At 41.4% G+C, this 21,849-nt stretch overlaps 1 protein-coding gene across 1 annotated transcript in view; it reads right to left on the reverse strand.

Annotated features, from left to right (window-relative positions):
• Window positions 1-21,849, reverse strand: part of LOC145350212 (low-density lipoprotein receptor-related protein 1-like) — a 1,564,930-nt gene that overhangs the window by 83,752 nt on the left and 1,459,329 nt on the right. Inside the window, exons 70-73 of the mRNA XM_080199274.1 lie at window positions 10,895-11,024; window positions 7,743-7,865; window positions 6,542-6,664; window positions 3,442-3,576 (exon numbers count right to left, since the gene is read on the reverse strand). Coding sequence (XP_080055400.1) covers window positions 3,442-3,576; window positions 6,542-6,664; window positions 7,743-7,865; window positions 10,895-11,024 — 511 coding nt within the window. The remainder of the gene's footprint in view (window positions 1-3,441; window positions 3,577-6,541; window positions 6,665-7,742; window positions 7,866-10,894; window positions 11,025-21,849) is intronic.

Consider the following 21,849-nt stretch of genomic DNA (forward strand, 5'->3'; position numbering starts at 1 on the left):
GGAGGGAAAGTTGGAGTGATTCCTATTGGATAGCGGGACAGCTTAACATACATAATTTGCTCAAAATGTTCATCAAATTCATTCTGGGTTACTCTGGTTATGGCATCATCGTAAAGATCCCAATCTGCATCATATTTGACACTTTTATTTTCAGAATCATTCCTCCACAATAAAACTTCCTCCTCTCCATCTATTGAACTGGATATTCCTTCTTTTATGAATGAGCTGATGATAGTTTGTGCATTGAGAACATGCCATGATAAAACCACACAAAACATCAATGGGGCAGCTTTCATACTTCCATTTTTTTTGAAGATCTTTTGCTCTATCCATCATCGACTATTCCATTCAGTGTGAATACGGTCTTGAATGGATTGTTGAGGCTCGCATCCAAAGGTATAGGTATGGAAGTTAGAACCCTGGTAAAATTGTACTGTGGGGGTTTCTTCTTTGCAGGTGCCACTTGACCTCATTAGATATGTGGGATATGAACATGTCCCACAACAATAAGCTGCATTTGCATAGACCACTAGGGCAGCTATTCCACACATTGATCTATAGCTTCATTCCGTGCTCACCCATGCAAAAGTCGTCATGGACACGTGTGCAAATACTCCTCCCGGTAACTCGATTTTGGCATGAATTTACATTTGACAATCGCCATAGCTTTGAATTTTGTTCCTTGGCCATGCAGTCTTATCTTCTTATGTCCTGTGACTTGCACTTGAACTGATTTTGAACCTTTCCACTCTGTAGTGTGGTTGCTGGGTATATCAAAATTCATGGCTGCTTTATCCTTATTGCCAATGTGATACAATCAGTACCCATGTTTTTTGCCACTGTCTGGTGATGAATCTCTGAAAACTAGTAATTTTGGCATCATGGTATTTCTAGTCTTGAGTGATCTTGCTCTTCTTCCATAGTACTAGGCATTTCCCTTCCATCAAGTAGCTGTACCCTTTTGCTCTGAACAGGAAGTGCTGGAAAAGCTCAGCAGGTCTGGCAGCATCTGTGGAGATATTACCATTTCAAGTTGTATTGCTGAGATTTTCCAGCACTTCCTGTTTCTATTTCAGGTCTCCAGCATCTACAGTATTTAGGTTTTATTTGAGTGTTGCTCTGAAATCTTTGCTGGACTCAGTGTTTGCGTTGGCCCATTGAAGTATAAATATAATATTTTCTGCACTTCTGGTGATGGTGTAAACCATTCTGACAATTTTCAAGAATCCATTCCAATACATATTTCTCAAAATCAGGCCAGCGTGTGGCTGGTCCCTGTTCTCAAGCTACATTTGCTCGAAGGCATCTTCTTCAGGGCAAATTCCTTCCTTCATTCTCACGCACGGTTTTTCGCCAACACTGAATTCTTTCACTGCAGCACAGCTATTTTACTAGTTAGAAGATGATCTGACTTTTTGTTTCAAACCAGCTTCATAATTCATTCTTTTGTCAGAGGACCCATTTCTGTTCATCACCATTCATCATGCTCTGTGAGGACATGTCTTCAACTCCCATGCATCTTCTGAGCAACACAGCTCACATTATCTCCTTAATCCAATGCACTGACCGATGTGGTGGGTAAAAGATGCATTTCTGAGATAAAAACTGGAGGCCAACTCATACCGCAAGTATGGTACTTTTAGTAGGGTAATGTGGGAGTGGAGGGGGGCACAGGGGAGAGTGAGTGTCGGCTGAACTGAGTATCAGCTAAACATTAATTTTGGCTGTGAAGTAAATAAAAAAAAGTCATTTGATATGCCAGGTCAACTTGTATGCTATATGGATGGCATATTCTTTTCCCAGGACTGAAAAAAAAATCCAATTTTACTGAATTAAAACAAAGGACAGGAGGAGGGAAAGAAACAAAAATCACACACGAAAGAGGAAGATGTACAAGTGAAATAACCTGAAAAACAGGAGGTGGTTAGTTACATGCAAGATTCAATCATGGCTTTCAAGAGAGAATTCACAGTTTATGAGCCCATTTCAGATAGAAGTTCAGAGTCAACTACATTGCTGTGGGCCTGAAGTCACAAGTAAGCCAGCATAAGTAAGGAAGACAGATTTCCCTCCCTCAAGAACATTAGTGAACCTAATGGATTTTTAGGAAAATCAATGACAGTTTCATGATTGCCATTACTGAGACTAGTTTTCAATTCCAGATTTAGTAATTAAATTCAAATTCCACCCAGGTGCAATTGTGGGATGTAAATCCATGTCCTTAGAACATTGGCCTGGGTCTCTGGATTGTATTACCACTACCCCAACATCTCGCTGTAGCACTGACAATACTCAACCAATGCATGCTTGCAAAACTCATAACATAATATCTATCATCAGATGTGATTCTATGACTGGATAGCACATGCTGAACAATCACGAGTGTGCCAAGAATTACACGGACAGCCAATTTAAGATTTTCAGTCAGGTTTGCATTATGTCTCACTTACACTTGCTAGAAGCTGCGTGTATTCATTCTGCTCCCAGGAGCCCATTTAACCTGTGATGCCTGTGTTTGTGCCTAATCATGCCAATTTCATTATTAGGCCCAAAGGACACATTGACGGAAATGGCTGTTGCTAAATCTACAGAGCAAATTTTCTCACTGGAAACAGCAGTTTAGAATTGTAGTCTCTTGTCACCTATGCTATTCTTAAAAATAAATATATCTCATATCTTTAAGTTGGCTTAATTTTCCCATTGTCAATTTGCTTAATATGAATTTTGGCCTGTTCTGCAATGCTTATAGTATTATTAAATGGAATTGCTGAAGTTATGAGAATAAAGTAAAGTTTGTAATGTATTTGGGATTATGAATAACAAAAATGGGCATTAAATGAGGTTATGCGCTGAATACTTCTGTAAACTAGCCCAGAGAAAAATAAAAACAAAGCATGTTCTTTTGAAACCAAAGGAGTTAAATTACGTTCAGACTGAAGAAAAGACCACACCAGCAAAAATAATTGCTGATCTTTATACTTAGAAATATATGCTAAATTGATCAACTGAGTTGAAATTTCTGTATAATGATGGCAACTAAAATGTCTGTAAATATCTGCCAGTCATTTGTATTCCCCTGTGTTGAACACAAGGACTGGACTAGGATTCCGAGCACAGATCAGATCACACAAGCTTGCTATTTATAAAGTTGTGAGAAGTCCAGCATTGCCAACTCCTTTAGGCTGGACAATTTTCATAATCTTCTTGATGGAGTTATTAATACGTATTTATTTTTATCAAGCGACAATGAAAAGAGTACCAAGGAGGACAGCCGAAGCAATTCCACGACAAATATATCAATAACACTGTCAAGGTTTCTCCACGGGAGATCAACCCAGCTGCACAAAACATTCAATAATGTTGCAGCTATCTCCAGCTTCACAAACCAACTACATTTATCTTTTATTCACAAGGAATTACACTTGCACAATCGGGACTTACTTCGAGTACAGTCTTGTTCATCAGAACCACCATCGGCACAGTCATTGAACATGTCACATTGTAGCTCCACAGGAATACATTTCCCATTGCTGCAAGTAAACTCATCCTTCCCACATGCCCTCTGAATTTGCTTACCTATTAGTTAAGTAGACAGAGTGAATTATGATGCATGCCGCAAAAATGTCAAAGGTTATGAAAGACACACAAACTGAAGGTTATTCAGAACAGTTGGCAGTGTACAGTTCACAGTGGCTAATTGTAAAAACACCATTCGTAAACAAAACTGGTGATAATGACCACAGTGGAGTTTGTGACCTAGAAATTAGGCTGGAGTTGTTTATGATGCTGCAGAGACAACGCACGTCTGAAAAAAAGCTTGAGTATAAATGGAAATTCATACTTGTTGCTTATCTGGATAATTGGGAGGAGCTGCCACTGGCAAATTGTATCTTCTCAAGCAGTTTTCCTGGTGGGAGACGTTAATTTAAGCCTCCCATCTCATCAGCAGCAACCTTCAGGAAAAGGGGCTTGTAGCAGGTTATGTTGAGAGGGCTGGAGTGTGTAAGAGGAGGAGATCATGTCTCCAATTGAGTCATAGGATCACTCCTGTTAATGCCACAGAAATGTATTTCTTATTGAGTAAAAAAAGAAAACTTTTGAGAATCAGTTTCGAGAAGTTGTCTGGCGGGTTTTTTTATTCATGTGTCTGCGTCGCCAGCTAAACTAAGATTTATTGCTCTTCCTAATTGCCCTTGAACTGAATGGCTCACTAGGCCATTTTAGAGGGCATTGTCGAGTCAAGCACATTAGTGAGGGTTTGGAATCACATGTAGGCCAGATTTCCTTCCCTCAAGGAGATTAGTGAACCAGATGTGTTAGTATGACAATCGACAATGGTCATTATTCAACATTTAATCCAGATTAAAGATGCTACAATGGATTCAAACCCAGATCCCCAGAGCATTACCCTGAATCTCTCGATTACTAGCCCAGTGACAACACCACTCGGCTGTCACCTCCCTAAATAGCTCTGGGAGATGTTTGACCCTTAATTTATTTGTCAAGAATCCAAAGTCTGGCCAGGGTATCCAAATATCGAGCCTTATGAATTTGATAGTTTGAGTAATGTCTACATTGATTGGGCATAGCCCATGCCACTGCAGAAGTGCTGAACCTTGTGTCCATTTTGCATCCACCCATATCAGTTTCTACCATGTCAAAATGGTCAGCCATATTTTACTGCGTATCATTGCTCACGAGCTTGAAAATATAGTAATACTAATGTATGCCAACTCCTCTAATATGAAATTAAATAGGTCACTAAGTCAACAATACAACATTAATTCATTCACACCAGGCGACCAGCAGTTGTCAAATGGTTCAGCTCACATACTCTTTGCATACTTGTAACATTATATCAGCTGGCATTATTCATATTCAGGGACTGTTGTCTAAATGATGTAATTGTTAGTAAGAAAGAATTTAATGCAGTTATACTCTCCAACCACAGTAAATAAATAATAATGGAACATTTGACACAGCAAATTTATAAAGCAACTTTAATGCAAACCCAATCCAATGTTCAAAAACATTCAATTTCACAATTGATTTTACAATTTACCAATTTATTTATCATCAGATTATTTAAGTCTTTTTTTTAATGTGACTATCAATTTACTTATTTATGGTGGCCAGATTCAACAGTTTTTGCATTTAGCATTCCTTGGGTGGTTTAATATTAAGTTTCTAATGTATATACATCCAAGTCACATACTGTACTGATAAACAGGAAAGCAACATCTCAGCTATTAACTTAATGGCTGACAATTATCTTAACAGTTCTTTGAAACTTCCAATCACATAAAGACATAAGAGGCGATTCTCCTATCCCACTGCACTGTTTTTGTAGCACAGTGAGCCAGGAGACTCAAGTAGAGGCCGTTTCACAGGCTCTCCGCCGGGTGCCACAGCCACCGCGAATCTCCGGCAGCTGGATCGAACTGGCCAACCTGGGTCCCTACCACTACCCAAGGGGCAAAATGCCAATGCCCAGGGGACACCTTGTCACTACCCACTGGGCATTGTGCAGTGCCAAGAGGGTGGGGCCTAATGGGGCAGGGCCTCTGGAGGGGCAATTGGTGGGAGTCCTGCTGCCGCTCTGCAGAGGGGTGGAGGCCGATTGATTGGGGCTGGGGATTGGAGTGGGGGAGTCAGCCTGTTTGGGGGGTGGAGGGCTCTGTGCTGCAGGGCGGGAGTTGGGACTGCAGGGGGTGGGATGGTTGGGGCTGTTAAGGATGGGGAGGCATTCGGGAAATCGGATTTGCGGGGGGCGGGGTGCAGGTAGATCGAGGTGGGCTGGATCTGGTGGGGAGTTAGGAGTGAGGCCTGGGAATGTTTGTGGTGGGGGGAGCTAGTGATTGGCCATATGGGGGTTGCACAGATGGTAATTCAGGGGTCGTGGGGCTAGCCAGCGATCGAGCTGGCCAGTGATTGGAAGGCTGGCAGTGTGGGCTACTGCACCATTAAACTTTGAATTCCAGTGTATTCTTGAATTCAATTTTCACCACCTGTCTTGGTGGAATTCAAAACGGGGTCCCCAGAGCGTTACCTGGATCTCTGGAATTCTATTCCTGTGACAATACCACTACATCACTGTCTTCCCCCAGAGCTATGGCTCTGTTCACCTGTTAGGTGAATGTAAAAATACACTGTGAGAATTCTGCTCTCGTTCGTATAGTGGTCCAGCCACATTTACCTCTTGATCGATTTCAAAAGCAGATGAACTAGCCATTGATCTTATTACCATTTGAGGCAACTAACAGTAAATTGCCTGCCATGTTCATTCACTAAAATACAACAAATAAATTAACTGTGAGGCAATTTAGGGCATGACAACACAATGCAAGTTTAAGTTCCTTCATTCTCTTTAACATTGCTGTATCCTTATGCCAAACCATGAATGTTGATTCACTCCTTCAAACCTTAATTGAAATGTGATTCATTATGCCTGTTGAAAATATGTGAATTGATACCTTTGAAGTTTAACAGATTGGCATTTGGGATATTAATACTATTATTCAAATAAAATGGATGCACATACCACAGTCCACTTCATCAGAGTTGTCACCACAGTTGTTCACTTGATCACAAACTCGGTCAGGCCGCAGACACACTCTCCCATTTTTGCATCTGAATGATCTTGTGGGTGGACATTGAAATTTTACTTTTTTAAAAAAAGGAGAAAAAAACAATTTTTACAAACTTGTAATTGATCTATCTGTTATACATTGAACGTCTTCCACATGTGATTGCATTAGTTGAGTCTTGCACTTACAGTTTCCTGGCATTCTTACTGCCATGGCACCTGGCTGTTATGATTAAGCTTCATTTATTTACAATACCCTAGACTGAGTTTGCCAAGATTGGTCATGGGGGTAGATGATTTCTTTGATAACTCTGAAGATTTTCAGTAGCGTCACCAAGAAACATGGAGTGGGACTGGAAAGTCCCACCCGCCATCAGGATTCACCACTGCTGTTGAAGTCTTTTGGCTGGCTTGCCACATCCACTGCAGCAGGGCTGGAAAATCCCACCCATTGTAGACTTTGTCATTGCCCACCTATCTTCTGACACTTAAAGCCACATCTGTGGCTCAATAGTTTTGGTTGCGGTACCTCGTGACCATTGTTTATCCAATCATGGTCAAATCTTTTGTTTGCTTTCCATGTATAGAGCTGCCACTACATTGCCTTATGTGACCAGGCTCTGAGCCATAATCACTGGTCTTACACATTGAATCCAGAGAGCCCCACCCAGAGTGTCAAAAGATGTATTCCCTAAATCTTTTTAAAGGGGCTTCAGTATAATACCAAGGATTGGAAACACATCTTTGGAACAATGCGAATGGGGTGGGGGAGAGTCTTGGCAGTAAGGAGAATTCATAAAAATTGGTGTAAAATAAAGGCGTTAATTAGGAACTCCTTCCCAATTGGATGTTCCCAATGCTGCTATTCTTCTAACCCAAGGCGGAACTCATGCTTTCAGCTGTTCAGGGACTGTCTGTTATGCACCCATGACTGGGTCACAACTTCTCTAAGCATCTTTAATTTATCCTATTACATCCTACTGACACTGAGGCGTTTCAAGAACAAGAAAAATCCATTAGGTTTAGGCATGGTCTTCCCAATTTTCATCGACCAATTGCACCTACCAAACATCCAAATATATGGTTCTGTTTTTCTCTCTTGTAAAATGGACAGAACAGAGCGTTCGCTGAATTTAAAAGAACATGACTGACATACCACATGTTTCTGGGTTTTCATCTGAATTGTCTCCGCAGTCATCCTCTCCATCACACAGCCATGATAGAAGTTTACAAAGTGTATTGTTGCAATGGAATTCATCTACGTTGCACGTTGTTTTCACTAGAAAGGAGCATTAAACAATCTGATTTTCCAATTCATATAACCAATATAGTAAATATAGGATCATCAATTTTAATACAAACACGTCAGTTGAAGGATGAATAACTCAATGGACTCATTCATTTATAGATCAATTTAAGTCTCTTCCAGTTTCACATTGTAATTTATTTGACGGCCAAAATGCTTACTCTTAATGGAGAGCTCCTGGCTATTTTTATAGCATTAACTATAACAAAGAACTAACATGATACGTTCAATATCTTCATGTAACTGTCTGTAATTTTGCTGTGTGGTAATGTGAAAATGAGCCTGTTGTCGCATTCTTTTTCTTTAACATTTACTTATTTGTATACACAAACCTTGTTCTAGCTTGGGCTGGGAGTCAGGTGTATAGAGGTGTAGGTGAGTTCAGAACCCCCCTTGATGTCTGGAATATGAGGCCAAGGAGATTTGAACTCCTTGGCACATTTATACATGCACTATCACTTCTTTACTCATAACCAACTGAAAGAATAAGCTGGCCAACAGATTGGAGCAAAACTTCGGAAGACTTGGGCTTGCTAGCGTCATCTTATAGAGAAAACTGCAATGGCTTTGTTGCTTAAGCCACTGGTTAACATAATGGTTGAGACCCGATTACATTATTGTAGCCTCATCTTAAAGTATAATGAGAGACACAGCAGTTTCCATTGGCTGTCTTTGCTGCTTGGCCAGAAGAGCAGATGAAATTTAATTCTGCAGGAAGTGAGATTACGATCAGCAAGTAGGCTATCAGTCCAATTTTAACTTCTCACTTGCCTGTCTACCCCTAATGATTCCTTCAATTATATTTTCATAGATTTTTGGCATTTGTTTCTAAACATTTCCAGTCACACACTGTAGTGCCTTCCTGGGAGACATTTTGATGAAAGCCTTGTTAAATTTTGAAAGATTGGTTAGCTGCGCTCTAAACTTTAAGGTGGGGGAACCTTGATCTCCCAAACATGAGGCCCAACCATCTTCAGTTGCTTCTTCACAGATTCTGACCTCCACAAAACCCTCATGCCACCCCCTTCCCCGCCACTCCCATCTCAACTCCAGCATAAGGTCATCATTGCATTTAGTTAATTGTGCAGCTCCTCAGATACTGAAGCAGACTGTTGAGTTGCAACAAGGCATACAGGACAGTCAGGCAAATGCGAAGCAATGACCTTCTCCAACAAGAGAATGAAAATCCCACTGCTGAATCCTCCACTATCAATATCCTAGCGCTTATCATTGAACTGTAACAACCATACAAATTATGTGGCTACAAGAGCAGGTCAGAAGGCTGGAAATTCTGTGAGCAACTCACCTCCTGACTCCCCCAAAGCCTGCCCATGATCTACAAGGCACAAGTCTGGATTTATTGGAATACTCTAAACTTGAATGAATAAATGCAGCTGCAACAACAAGCTCAAGAAGCTTGATATCATTCAGGATAAAGTTGCTTGCTTCCGTCCAGCAGTGTAATCATAGATTATCACAGAATCCCTACAGTGCAGAACGAGGCCATTTGGCCCATCAAGTCTCTACCGATCACAATCCTACCTGGTCCCTATTCCCATAACCCCACACATTTACCCTGCTATTCCCCTTGACACTAGGGCCAATTTAGCATGGCCAATCAACCTAACCCGCACATCTTTGGCCTGGGAGAGGAAACCAGAGCACTCAGAGAAAACCCACACAGACACAGTGAGAATGTGTAAACTCCACACTGACAGTGACCCAAGGCCGGAATTGAACTCAGGCACTGCTAACCACTCTGCCATCGTGCCGCCCGGTGACATTCGCTCCCTCTACCAATGAGGCTCTACCAATAATGCACTGCAGCAACTTGCCAAGGCTCCTTTTGACATCATCCTCTAAAACTAAGACCTCTGTCACACATAAGAAGAAAGGTGGCCGATGCATGGAAGTGCCTGCTAGTCTTTGGCCCCTGTGGAGATCTTCCAGTCTGCCGCCATGGCTTTTTGCATGGTTCACCCATCCCACCACCAGGGAACCTGTGGCAAGTGCGACTCTGGTGGGAAGGGCCAGAAAATCCCACCCACAAATAATCATGATGACATGTTACTAATTTTATTTCTTAAAACAGGGTGTGTAAACTGCTTAAAGAGTATAAGGTCAAGTCCATTCTTTTCAACATCATGAATGGTTCTGTTGTTCTTCCTAGCTTTTTTTTTTGCATTGTCACTTCAGTCTCCAGTCTGGATAACAAAGATACGGAAGTGCAGACTAGTCTTCAATTTGCTCATTTGGCTAGTCTGAAGTGTGATTCTGTAAAATTGCTTGGATAAGAAATAGCACCAACTCATCTGTCCTCCAGTCGTTGTCAGCTCATTTTATGATTATATTTCATTGTTCACTCCAAATGAAATGCAATAAAATGCTTGCCAAATTTCCTCGGTGGACTCTTTTCAGCGCACTGGTTAACAGATGTGCATCAAATTCTTGTGCGTACTATTTAACAAAGTCATCAATCCTCCACATCGTTACCTTGTTGACATTGATTTGTAAGGGTAGCAACGGATGCGCTATTGCATTTGTATGGAAACTTCCTGCCAGTCATTTCAACAAAGGTATTGGCCTGTTCAAATAAGTGAGGTAATGCCTTCAATAAAATATATTCATATTATGTTAGTTTGTTTGCTACTCATGTAAACCTCAAGACGTCCCTTACGATGGTTGTGTTTGCTAGAAGTTAATTTGACCACCTTAAACAATGCTAAACTCACTGAGGAATTCAAGCTCCCTCATGTAAGTAGCAGGCAATGAGAAACAGCTGGCTTTGAAGGCATTCAAAGCTTTGACAGAAAGCTATCACCCAAGGACTGACCATATGGCAACAGAATTTACAGAACATATGTCAATGCATAGTCGCAAAATCCTGGCAATAAACAAGTTTGACTAATATAGACGTATATTCTATGTAGACACATGCCATTCCAATGCAATCTGAAAATTAAATGAATTAATGTGAAGCAAAATTAAGCCTTTCTAGTTACCTTGTTCACAGCTTTCTTCATCACTGCCATCTAGACAGTCAGTCTCTCCGTCGCAATGCCATCTGACAGGAATACAGTGGCCGTGCTTACACTGGAACTGATCTTCCTTACATTTAATTACACAATCTTTCTGTTAATATAAATCACATGCAAGATTTAATTTAATAATGCTTGTTACCAATGGCATATGGCTAATTACAATGGAGTCAAAGATGACAAAATCATGTTGTTAATCATCTGTTGTAAGTTCAGAAGTAATAATGAAGGTAAGATGTGGTCTTTTATTTCTGATCAAGCAAAGGTGGCAAGAACAGTTAGTCATGTCAACCCAGTAGCAAATAGTAGTCTGTACATGGTGAAATAGATCAAGCCATTCACAAAACATATATGAAAGCTCTGCACAGAATAACTTACATATTGCAATTTTCTACAAGAAACATGTTTGTACAGCAGAGACTACAAAGAATCACATATTTAATTTTAACATTTTATTATATTTAAGCTTCATTCATAATGCAATGAGGTGATGGGATATGCAAATTATTATTTTATTACATCTGTTAAAGTCCATCAGACTTCATCACCTTCAGGAAGTGTAGTGGAGGACATGCCCCTATCTACATCAATGGGAATGAAGTAGAAAGGGTCAAGAGCTTCAAGTTTTTGGGTGTCCAGATCACCACTAACCTGTCCTCATTCTCCATGCTGACACTGTAGTTAAGAAGGCCCACCAACACCTCTACTTTCTCTTGAGGCTAAGGAAATTTGGCATGTCAGCTGTGACTCTCACCAACTTTTACAGATGCACCAGAGAAAGCATTCTTTCTGCTTGTCTCACAGCTTGATCTGGCTCCTGCTGTGTGCAAGACTGCAAGAAACTACAAAGGGTTGTGAATGAAGCCCAATCCATCACTCCCAACTATTGACTCCATCTACACTTCCCTCTGCCTTGGAAAAGCAGCCAGCATAATTAAGGACACCTTGCACCCCAGACATTCTCTGTCCCAACTTCTTCTGTTGGAAAAAAGATACAGAAGTCTGAGGACACATACCAATCGACTCAAGAACAGCTTCTTCCCTACTGCTGTCAGACTTTTGAGTGGATTTACCTTGCATTAAGTAGATCTTTCTCTACACCCCTAGCTATGACTGTAACACTACATTCTGCATTCTATCCTTTCCTTCTCTATGAATGGTATGTTTCGTCTGTATAGCATGCAAGAAACAATACTTTTTGTTGTACACTAATATGTGACGATAAAAAATCAAAGTAAATCAAAATTCATAGTTCTTGATCTTCAATGGAATTGCTAAAACTCCCAAAGGTATTTAACATTTCCTAATAAATTATAGTGCTGGTAAGTTGAAAATCTTCAGAATAGTGTTGTTCTTGTCAAGATTGTCATAGTTTAACAATCCGGGAAAGAAAACAACACTCATAATATCTGTCAGGGTTTATGCCTCCATATCCCTGTCCAGAAACCTACAACTTGGGGTAGCTTTTCTGCCTTGCCAAAAAGCAACCCGGGAACAAACTGTACTCCAAAGACTCCTCGTCAACAGAATTGAATTTTGTGCTCAATCTCCTCCGAAAGTTCATTTGCATATTGCCAAACATAAAAAAAACTTCCATTATATTTCGGAATATAATTATTTAAAAATATTCCACCATCACCCGTGTCCACCACGTGTGTACCCAGACTTTAAATAATTGAAAATGTCTTTCAATAATGGACGGCATGGTGGCACAGTGGTTAGTACTACTGCCTCACAGCACCAGGGACCCGGCTTCAGGTTATAGTCTGTGTGGGATCAGAACATTCTCCTCGTGTCTGCATGGGTCTCTTCCAGGTGCTTCAGTTTCCTCCCACAATCCAGTGATATGCAGGTCAGGCGGATTGGCCAGACTAAATTGCCTCTTAGTGTCAGAGGGATTAATAGGGTAAATAAATGGGATTATGGGGATTGGGCCTGGCTGGGATTGTTGTCAGTGCAGTCTCGATAGGTCAAATGGTCTCCTTCTGCACTGTAGGAATCCTATGATTCTATGACAAGTACTGAATGATTAGCTAGTATTATTAATGTACAGTAGTCAGTTTCCTGGTGAGTTGGTTATTCGTATAATATATAAAATGGATCTATTAGTGTTCTATCACCTAAAAAAGGCTTACTTTGAGAGCCTGGTTGAAGGCCTGTGAACAAGTGCGATTAGTGTAAACTACCATGGTGATTAATTCAATCTGAAGGTGTTACATAGTAATATAATAATATATGCAAATGGAGTGAGGTCAAAAGATGTAGAGTGGAAAACAGAGTCTGAAGCAGCAGCCATAGAAGAGATAACACGCCACTATTAAAGTTCTGTTCATTTTTACCCCAGTGCTTCCAAGTGCCATGTCTCCAAAAATGTAACAAAATCTGGCAAAGAGGACGATGAGCAATTGCTTGCTGAGCCATTTGAAGAGGATGTTTTGGCGAAAAAAGTCAAGAAAAGAAAACTTTTCACATGTGCCACAGACAGATAGTGGACTATTGTTGAATTGAATAAAAGATTCTCTGCAGACACATTCCAGAGTTGACTTTAACGAAAGACAGGCTGAAGCTCAAATTAGTACCTTGTGTGTAAGGAAAACTGAGGTAGCTGCTGGAAGCATGGTTGTGAAGTATGCATACACTTTTCACTCCTTAAGTGAAAAATTACAAGAATTTTTGGCCTCATTTGAACTTTTGATGAAAATAAGAAGCGATGAAGCTGTTATACTGATCATTTTGACTATTTTGTGAGGCAAACAGAATAGCTGAAGATATAATGGTGCCCACTTTCCTGAGCATGTTGGGAAGAAAAACTTTTAAACCCCGCCCCGGCTTAATGCAGCCTCATAAACCAAGCACTAAAACATATAAGTAAACTGTGGATATTGTGCAAGCACATTTTTTACCGAAACCCCTGGTGCTTGTATGGGTTTTAGATTCCAAAAATTAAACCAAGGGGGAGAGGAGTGTTGATCACATTGTGATCAATAAATTGTGACACATCAAGGCTTGTTCCAATACCTTAGGTGTCACATCTGCTCCTGCATTGTTTCAGAGGCCATTGGATCAGATCCTGAGTGGATTAAGTGGAGTCCAGTACTGTCTATATGGCATCCTAGTGACTGGAAAAGATGAAGATGAGCGGCTTTGAAATTTGGATGTCACTCTCCAGAGATTGGAAAGCTACAGTCTGAGAGTCCATAAGGACAAACCTCCATTGAATGTTTGGGACAAGTGATTCATGCCACAGGCCTTCACAAATCTTCTTCTAATTTTAATGTCATCACAAAGGTGTCTGCACTCCAGAATATAATCCAGTTACGTTCCTTCCTGAGACTGTTGAATTATTATGGAAGATTTGTCCCAAACTTGGCAACAATTCTGAAACAATTACATAACCTCTTGTGCCAGAGAAAGACGTGGAAGTGGTCAGGTCAATGCAATCACACTTTCATGCAAGCCAAAAAAGTGTCACTTAACCCTGAAGTTCTCATGCACTTGGTTTTACCTTATCCTACATTGAGTTTGTGATGTATCCCCTTATGGTATAGAAGTGGTGGTCTCCCACCCCATGCCATAAGATGAAGAAAGACCCATTACTTTGGCTTCTCAAACCTTGAGTAAAGCTGAGGGCAACTATGCTCAAATTTAACAGGAAACATCAGACTCATTCTGGGTGTAAAGAAATTCTATCAGATCTTGTATGGGAGAGAGTTTATCACTTACTATCATTTTTGGGCAACATGTGGGAATTCCATCACTTGCAGCAAGTAGAATGCAAAGATTGTCTGCATACACTATTAAATCTTGCCAGTCTAGTTTACAGTATAACATGGATGGGCTTTCAGGATGTCCAATACCAGGCAGTTCTTTGGACTGCAAGAAGGGGAATAATTTCTACTTTGAACAAATAAACAACACACTTGTCACACCTAGGCAAGTGAGAAAATACACTTGGGGAAATCCTATGTCTCAGAAATGATGGGTATGGTTTTATGAGGAAAGTAAGCACACAGGCAATAACAAAGGCAAATGGTAAGTTGGCCTTCGTAGCAAGAGGATTTGAGTATAAGGCTCAGGAAGTTTTGTACAGGATGTTGGTGAGGCCACACCTGGAATATTGTGAGCAGTTTTGGTTCCTACCTGAGGATGTCCTTGCTACAGTGGGAGGACAGTGAAGGTTTACCAGGCTGATTCTTGGAATGGCAGATCTGTCGTATGAGGAAAGACTAAGATAGGATTGTATTCATTGGATCTCATAGAAAATTATAACATTCTAACAGGATTAGACAGGATAGATTCAGAAAGAATGTTCTCAATGAGTGTAGAACTAGGAGTCATAGTTTGAGGATAAGAGATAAATCTTTTAGAATTGAGGCGAGGAGAAATTTCTACACCCATAGAATGGTGATTCTGTGAAATTCATTACCACAGAAAGTAGTTGAGGCCAAGACATCGTGTGATTTCAAAAAAAAATTAGAAATAGCTGTTAGGGCTAAAGGGATCAAGGGATGTGGGGAGGAGATGAGATCAGGGTATTGATTTTGATAATCAGCCGTGGTCAAATGAATGGTGGAGTAGACTCAAAGGGCTGAATGGCCTACTCCAGCTTCTAGTTTCTTTCTTTTATGCAATATATTATTCTGCACAGTATCACCCTGCTGCTAATTCATTAGCAGAAAACACTGTCCGAACGCTGACACACACCTCGAAAGCAGCCAAGGAACAAGGTTAGCTTGTCCAATGCTTTAACAAATTCTTGCTGGAAAGGTCTGCAACAACATCTCTTGAGATGGCTCTTTGTTAGAAAGTGTTATACAAGTTCATGCTTTTACTATGCTGAATTGTCAGCTGGAATACCACACATTCTTGGGCTAAGACTTCTCCTGACTTACTCATGATAAAAAGACAATTGTATTCCACATCTGGGCTTTTAAAACCTCTAAAAACCGTGGCAGCAACAATAAACAAAAGTGGAATGACAGGAAAAGCAAGGCAAAAACAAGAATTTTCCATTAAGGACAATGAGTTTTGGCTTAGATCACCATCATAGAGAAGAAATGGATTCCTTGCTCGGACTGGACCTGTCTCTTACACTGTCCAGACCAGTGATGACATTGTCTAGAGGAGACATGCAGACCAGTTCCTGACTGGAGAAGCAGATCTGATAAGATTAGAGCTTGTTGGAAATATAGGTTCAGATTTATCTCACCAGGATTTCCTACAACCTAAACACCACCAGACATTGTTGAGAAAGTCAACACCTCACCCTCTATTCAGGCGCAGAGATAACCTCCAGTTTCCATGTCTATGCCGGTTAATGCAACCACCGTGATGTCAGAGGAAAGACAACAGGGTCACAGGTTCACACCAATGAAGATGAAGAAGAAAATAGCAGAGGTGCGCTGTCAAGGGTTTCAAGACCAACAACCTCCAAAACGGCTGGTTTATTAATAATAACTGGCTCATTGACTATTTTCACGTTGAACACACTTTGTGTATATTTAAATAAAGTGGGGGGGGCAGTGGATGGAATGTTATGTATTAGTATTTGATTGTATTGGCGCACTGTGGTAATATAATAATGTATGCAAATGGATAAGATATTATAAATTGGAAAGCAGAAGCAGCAACCATGGAAGAGACAATATATCATCAAGAAAGTTCCATTCATTTTTAAACCAATGCTTCCAAGTATTATGTCTCCAAATACAGGACAGAAGGTGTAACCAGCTTAATGGATGAGGTTGACTTCTGACTCCTTTATTTGAACCATTACCAAAGGTTATAGAGTCCCTACAGTACAAAAGGAGGCAATTCAGCCCATTGAGTCCACACCAACCACAATCCCATCCAGGCCCTTTTCCCGTAACCCCATACATTTACCCCACTAATCCCCTGACACTAAGGTCAATTTAGCATAGATAATCAACCTAACCCGCATATGTGGTCTTTCTTGATTTTCAGAAGGCGTTTGACAAGGTACCTCACAAGAGGTTATTGCAGAAGGTAAGGGGGCATGGAGTTGGGGGTAGGGTGTTAGCGTGGATTGAGGATTGGTTGTCAAATAGGAGGCAGAGAGTGGGGGTTAATGGGTGTTATTCGGATTGGCGGTTGGTGACTAGTGGAGTGCCCCAGGGGTCGGTGCTGGGGCCTCAGCTATTTACCATTTATATAGATGATCTGGAGGAGGGAACCGAGTGTATGGTGTCAAAATTTGCTAATGACACCAAGATTGGTGGAACGGCAAATTGCGCGGAGGGTGTGGAGAGCCTGCAGAAGGATCTAGATAGGCTGGGCGAATGGGCCAGGAACTGGCAAATGGACTTTAATGTTGGCAAGTGTGAGGTGGTCCACTTTGGTAGGAATAATAGTAGGAAGGACTATTACATGGCGAAAAACTGCAGCAGGCGACAGTGCAGAGGGACCTCGGGGTCCTTATGCATGAGTCGCAAAAACCCAGCCTGCAGGTGCAGCAGGTGGTCAGGAAGGCTAATGGGATGCTGGCCTTCATAGCGAGGGGGATTGAATATAAAAATAGGGAGGTCTTGCTGCTGCTGTATAGGGCATTGCTGAGGCCGCAGCTGGAGTACTGTGTGCAGTTTTGGTCACCTCACTTACGCAAGAATATTTTGGCCTTGGAGGGAGTGCAGAGGAGGTTTACGAGGCTGATACCAGAGTTGAGGGGGTTGAGCTATGAGGAGAGGCTGAATAAACTAGGCTTGTACTCGTTAGAGTTTAGAAGAATGAGGGGAGATCTCATTGAGACATATAAGATGATGAATGGGATGGATAGGATAGAGGTGGAGAGACTCTTCCCGCTCAGAAAGGACAGTAGGACTAGGGGGCACAGCCTCAAGATAAAGGGGGGGGCGGTTTAGAACGGAGTTGAGGAGGAACTTCTTCACTCAAAGGGTGGTGAATCTCTGGAATTCTCTGCCCGTTGAAGTGGTGGAGGCTGCCTCGCTAAATATTTTTAAGACGTGAGTTGATGGGTTTTTGATAAGCGAGGGGATTAAGGGTTATGGGGAGAGGGCGGGAATGTGGAACTGAGCCACGACAGATCAGCCATGATCTTATTGAATGGCGGGGCAGGCTCGAAGGGCTAGATGGCCTACTCCTGCTCCTATTTCTTATGTTCTTATGTTCTTATTTTTGCACTGTGGAACAAAACCGGAGGACCGAGAGGAAACCCATGCAGACATGGGGAGAATGTGCAAACTCCACACAGACAGTGACCGGGGAAGAAACTGAACCTCAGTCCTTGACACAGTGAGGCAGCAGCGCTAACTACTGTGCCACCAGCCCCCCACCCCACCAGGAAAAGTTGAAAACTAAAGGTCGTGGAAACTTGACTTGCACTGAATTTAGCTCGTGCTTGAAACTTTGTAATCGTTCAGGCAAAATGCCCCACAAGGTCCATCCAGCTGAAACTGTCCCACATGTTCATCATAAGCACAGAAAACCTTTCTGTCATTGAGCCTATATTTGACTTTTACCAGTTTCAGCCTGAGTCTCCTTGTCTAGTTTAATTGGAAGTCATGTTCTGGACTTACTTTTTATAAACCTCTTCATAATAACTTCCTTCTGAGTTGCCACTTTTGAAAGCTATAGAGAGCTTTAGTTTCTCTGATAGTCCTCATAAATCAGTTCTCTGACATTGTGGTTCAGCCTCAGGTTTTTTTTTTACGACCTTCAGAGTTTGAATGTTTCTCCCTTGTCTGGGTGGCTGGGCCCAATATTTAAGTTGAAGTTTGGACAGAGTATTATAAAGTTTTAACGTGACATCTCTGAATTTGACTCCACGCTGATTTAACAATGTAGTTCGGCATTCCATTTGTTTCGTCAATTGCTCTGCCACAGTGACTGGGAATGTCAAGTGTCAAGTCTATTGCTAACTCTAAATCACTTTCAACTTCTTCCCTCGCTATTTCAACACCATAAATAGAACAAATGTACTGCCAATTTTTTCTTCCATTGTGCAATAAATTACATTTAACGGCACTGAATTTCATCTGCCACAGCCCCGCCGCCGCGCCCACTTGTATGTTTTATCTCGCTGACTTTCCAGCTCCCTGTCTGCTGCAGGCTCAGCCACCACCTTATGCTCCTTCAGGTTAATGTTGTCTGTGAATCTGACCAATATATTTTGGATCCATTCCAATAGCTGAGAAGCAGCAAAGTGCCAGTCATGTGATCTTTGTAATGTTTCACTTAGCACTACTCCCATGGCCCAACAGCACTCTGTTGTCACATATTATATCCTTCCTTTTCAGTTTTTTTGCCTCTCTATCTTTCTGTCCTCTTTTCTGACATTCTTTAATATTATCTGTTCAGCCAAGTTTTTGGTCATCTGTCCTAATGTCTCCTGACGTGGTCCAGTGCCATTTTTTTTCTGGTTAATGCTTCTGGGAAGCGCATTAGACCATTTTATTATTTTAGAGGTGCCATATAAATGCAAGTTGTTATTATTCCTTGGAATTAGCATGACTTGAAGTTAGAATTGGGGGTGGGGGGGGTGGGTTGTCAAAGCTTTCTGGAAGTCCAAGTACATCATTCGGCCTTGCACAAGCCACTTGGGATGCCACTTTCTCAAAGTGAACCTTTGAGGTTTGTCAAACAGGCTTTCACTTTCTAAAGCCACGCTGTTATGAAATAAAAGGTTCCGATCCAAGTAATTGGCATGTTAACTGCTGCTAACGATTCTCCTGGTGAAATGTTCAGCTTCTGCAAGTGTAATTACAGGCTGGAGCCAATAACTTCAATGGAACGGACAATCAGATATTTTAAACGTGGCAGATTCAAATCTCTGTGTCGCTTATGCCCATTCCAAACTTGAAAGCTCTGCCTTATTATTTTACCTGCCGTTGAAGTGTGCTAATTGGCTGGAATCACCTTTGTTGTATTATCTTTTAAATTATGCTTCCAAAGATGTGCAGGTTAGATTGGATTAGCCATGCTAAATTGCCCCTTAGTGTCCCAAGATGTGTAGGTTAGACGGGATTAGCCATGATAAATGTATGGGATTACAGTGATAGGATGGGGTGGGTCTGGGTAAAATACTCTGCAGGAGAGTCAGTGCAGACTCGATGGACCAAATGGCCTATTTTGCACTGTAGGGATTCTATTCCATGATATTATACTGCCTCCAATCTAATGAGACTCATTCTGCATTCATGAACTCCAATATGATGGTAGCCAACACTCACTAAATCTTTTTCTGTGTTTGTTTGAGTAATGCTATTTCCCTGTGATAACACGACCAGGTGATTTCATTAGTTGGTTAACTAATGTGGGAAATAATGAAGCTCATAATATGATCTGTGGAATAGTCCACTAAAAGCATGGATGGGAAACCAGTCTTAATAAATGGTAATAACATTGAGCGTTGATACTTAGTTTTCCAACCTTTTTTTACGAATTTAATTTAGATGGGCTTTTACTTTAATGCATGTAATTACTGTTGGTGAATAGGATACAAAAGTATGGGGTTTGGTAAACATTCCATTGTTATGTTTGCAAAAAAGATCATACCGGTTCCCTAACGATTATGACATGTAATTAACCTTTCAGTTACTGAAGATAGCAAACGTACTTTCACAGAATGGTAACATAACAAATATTGGTATCTAATGGAGGGAATGAGTGTGTCGTGCATCAGCAAGAGCCCCATTCCCCTTTGTTCAAAAAGGACAGTCAAATTAATTTAACTAAGAAGTGGGCTGCTGGTACTAAATCCACATGAGACCCATGACTGCTGAGATAAGCAGGCCACAGGTGAATGATGGGGGGGGGGGGGGGGGGGGGGCTAGGGTCAAGAATGTCTCTGAGCAATTGCAGGATATTTTTAAGGGGGAGGGTGAGCAGCCAGAGGTCATTGTACATATTGGTACCAACGACATAGGTAGGAAAAGGTATGAGGTCCTGAGGTGTGAATATAGAGAGTTAGGCAGCAGGCTAAAGTGCAGGACCTCAAAGGTAGTAATTTCTGGACTACCACTGGGGCCACATGCTCATGAGAATAGGAATAGGAACGGGAAGATTAGGCAGATGAATTCATGGCTTGAGAGTTGGTGCAGGGGACAGAGATTTAGATTTTTGGATCATTGGGATCTCTTCTGGGGAAGGGATGACCCGTTCAAGAGAGATGGGTTACACCAGAAGAACAGACAGCAGTAAGTATTAAAAGTCAAATGACCATTCAGAAATGGGAGAAGGTGTTTGAGGTGAGTCAGGATAAGACTCTGTATCATAATCTTTTTGTACAAGATTTTCCTACCATTCATGGTAATGATGAAGTTAAATGTAAAGTCTTGCTGGTGCTTTTTGGAGGAGTTCCTAAAACTACCCTGGAGGGTACTTCTCTAAGTGATGATATTACTGTTTGTATTGTTGGAGATCCAAGCACAGCTAAAAGGCAGTTCCTTCAGCATGTGGAAGAATTCAGCCCTCGGGCTTTGTACACAAGTGGCAAAGCTAGCATTGCTGCAAGTCTGATGGCTGCAATTGTCAGAGACGAAGAGTCACATGAATTTGTCATTGAAGCTGGAGCATTGATGCTTGCTGATAACGGTGTTTGTTGTACTGATGAGTTTGATAAAATGGAGACAAGGGCGGGACTAATATCCTGGCGGGGAGATTTGCCAAAGCCACTTAGGAGGGTTTAAACTAGCTTGGCAGGAGGGTGGGAACCAAAGCAGTAGGGAGACAGAAAAGAAGGTTGGGGACAGCACAGAGTTAAAGAGAGTACATTAGGTAGTAAAGGCAATGTCAGTAATCCTCGTGTCAGACAGATAAGGCAAAAGCAGAGCAGAGAGCAAGGGAAGTCCAGATTAAACTGCATTTATTTCAATGCAAGAGGCCTGATGGGCAAGGCAGATGAACTCAGGGCATGGACGGGTTCATGGGACTGGGATATTATA

This window comes from Carcharhinus amblyrhynchos, chromosome 11 (genome assembly GCF_965287045.1).
Source record: "Carcharhinus amblyrhynchos chromosome 11, sCarAmb.v2.hapA, whole genome shotgun sequence".
NCBI lineage: Eukaryota > Metazoa > Chordata > Chondrichthyes > Carcharhiniformes > Carcharhinidae > Carcharhinus > Carcharhinus amblyrhynchos.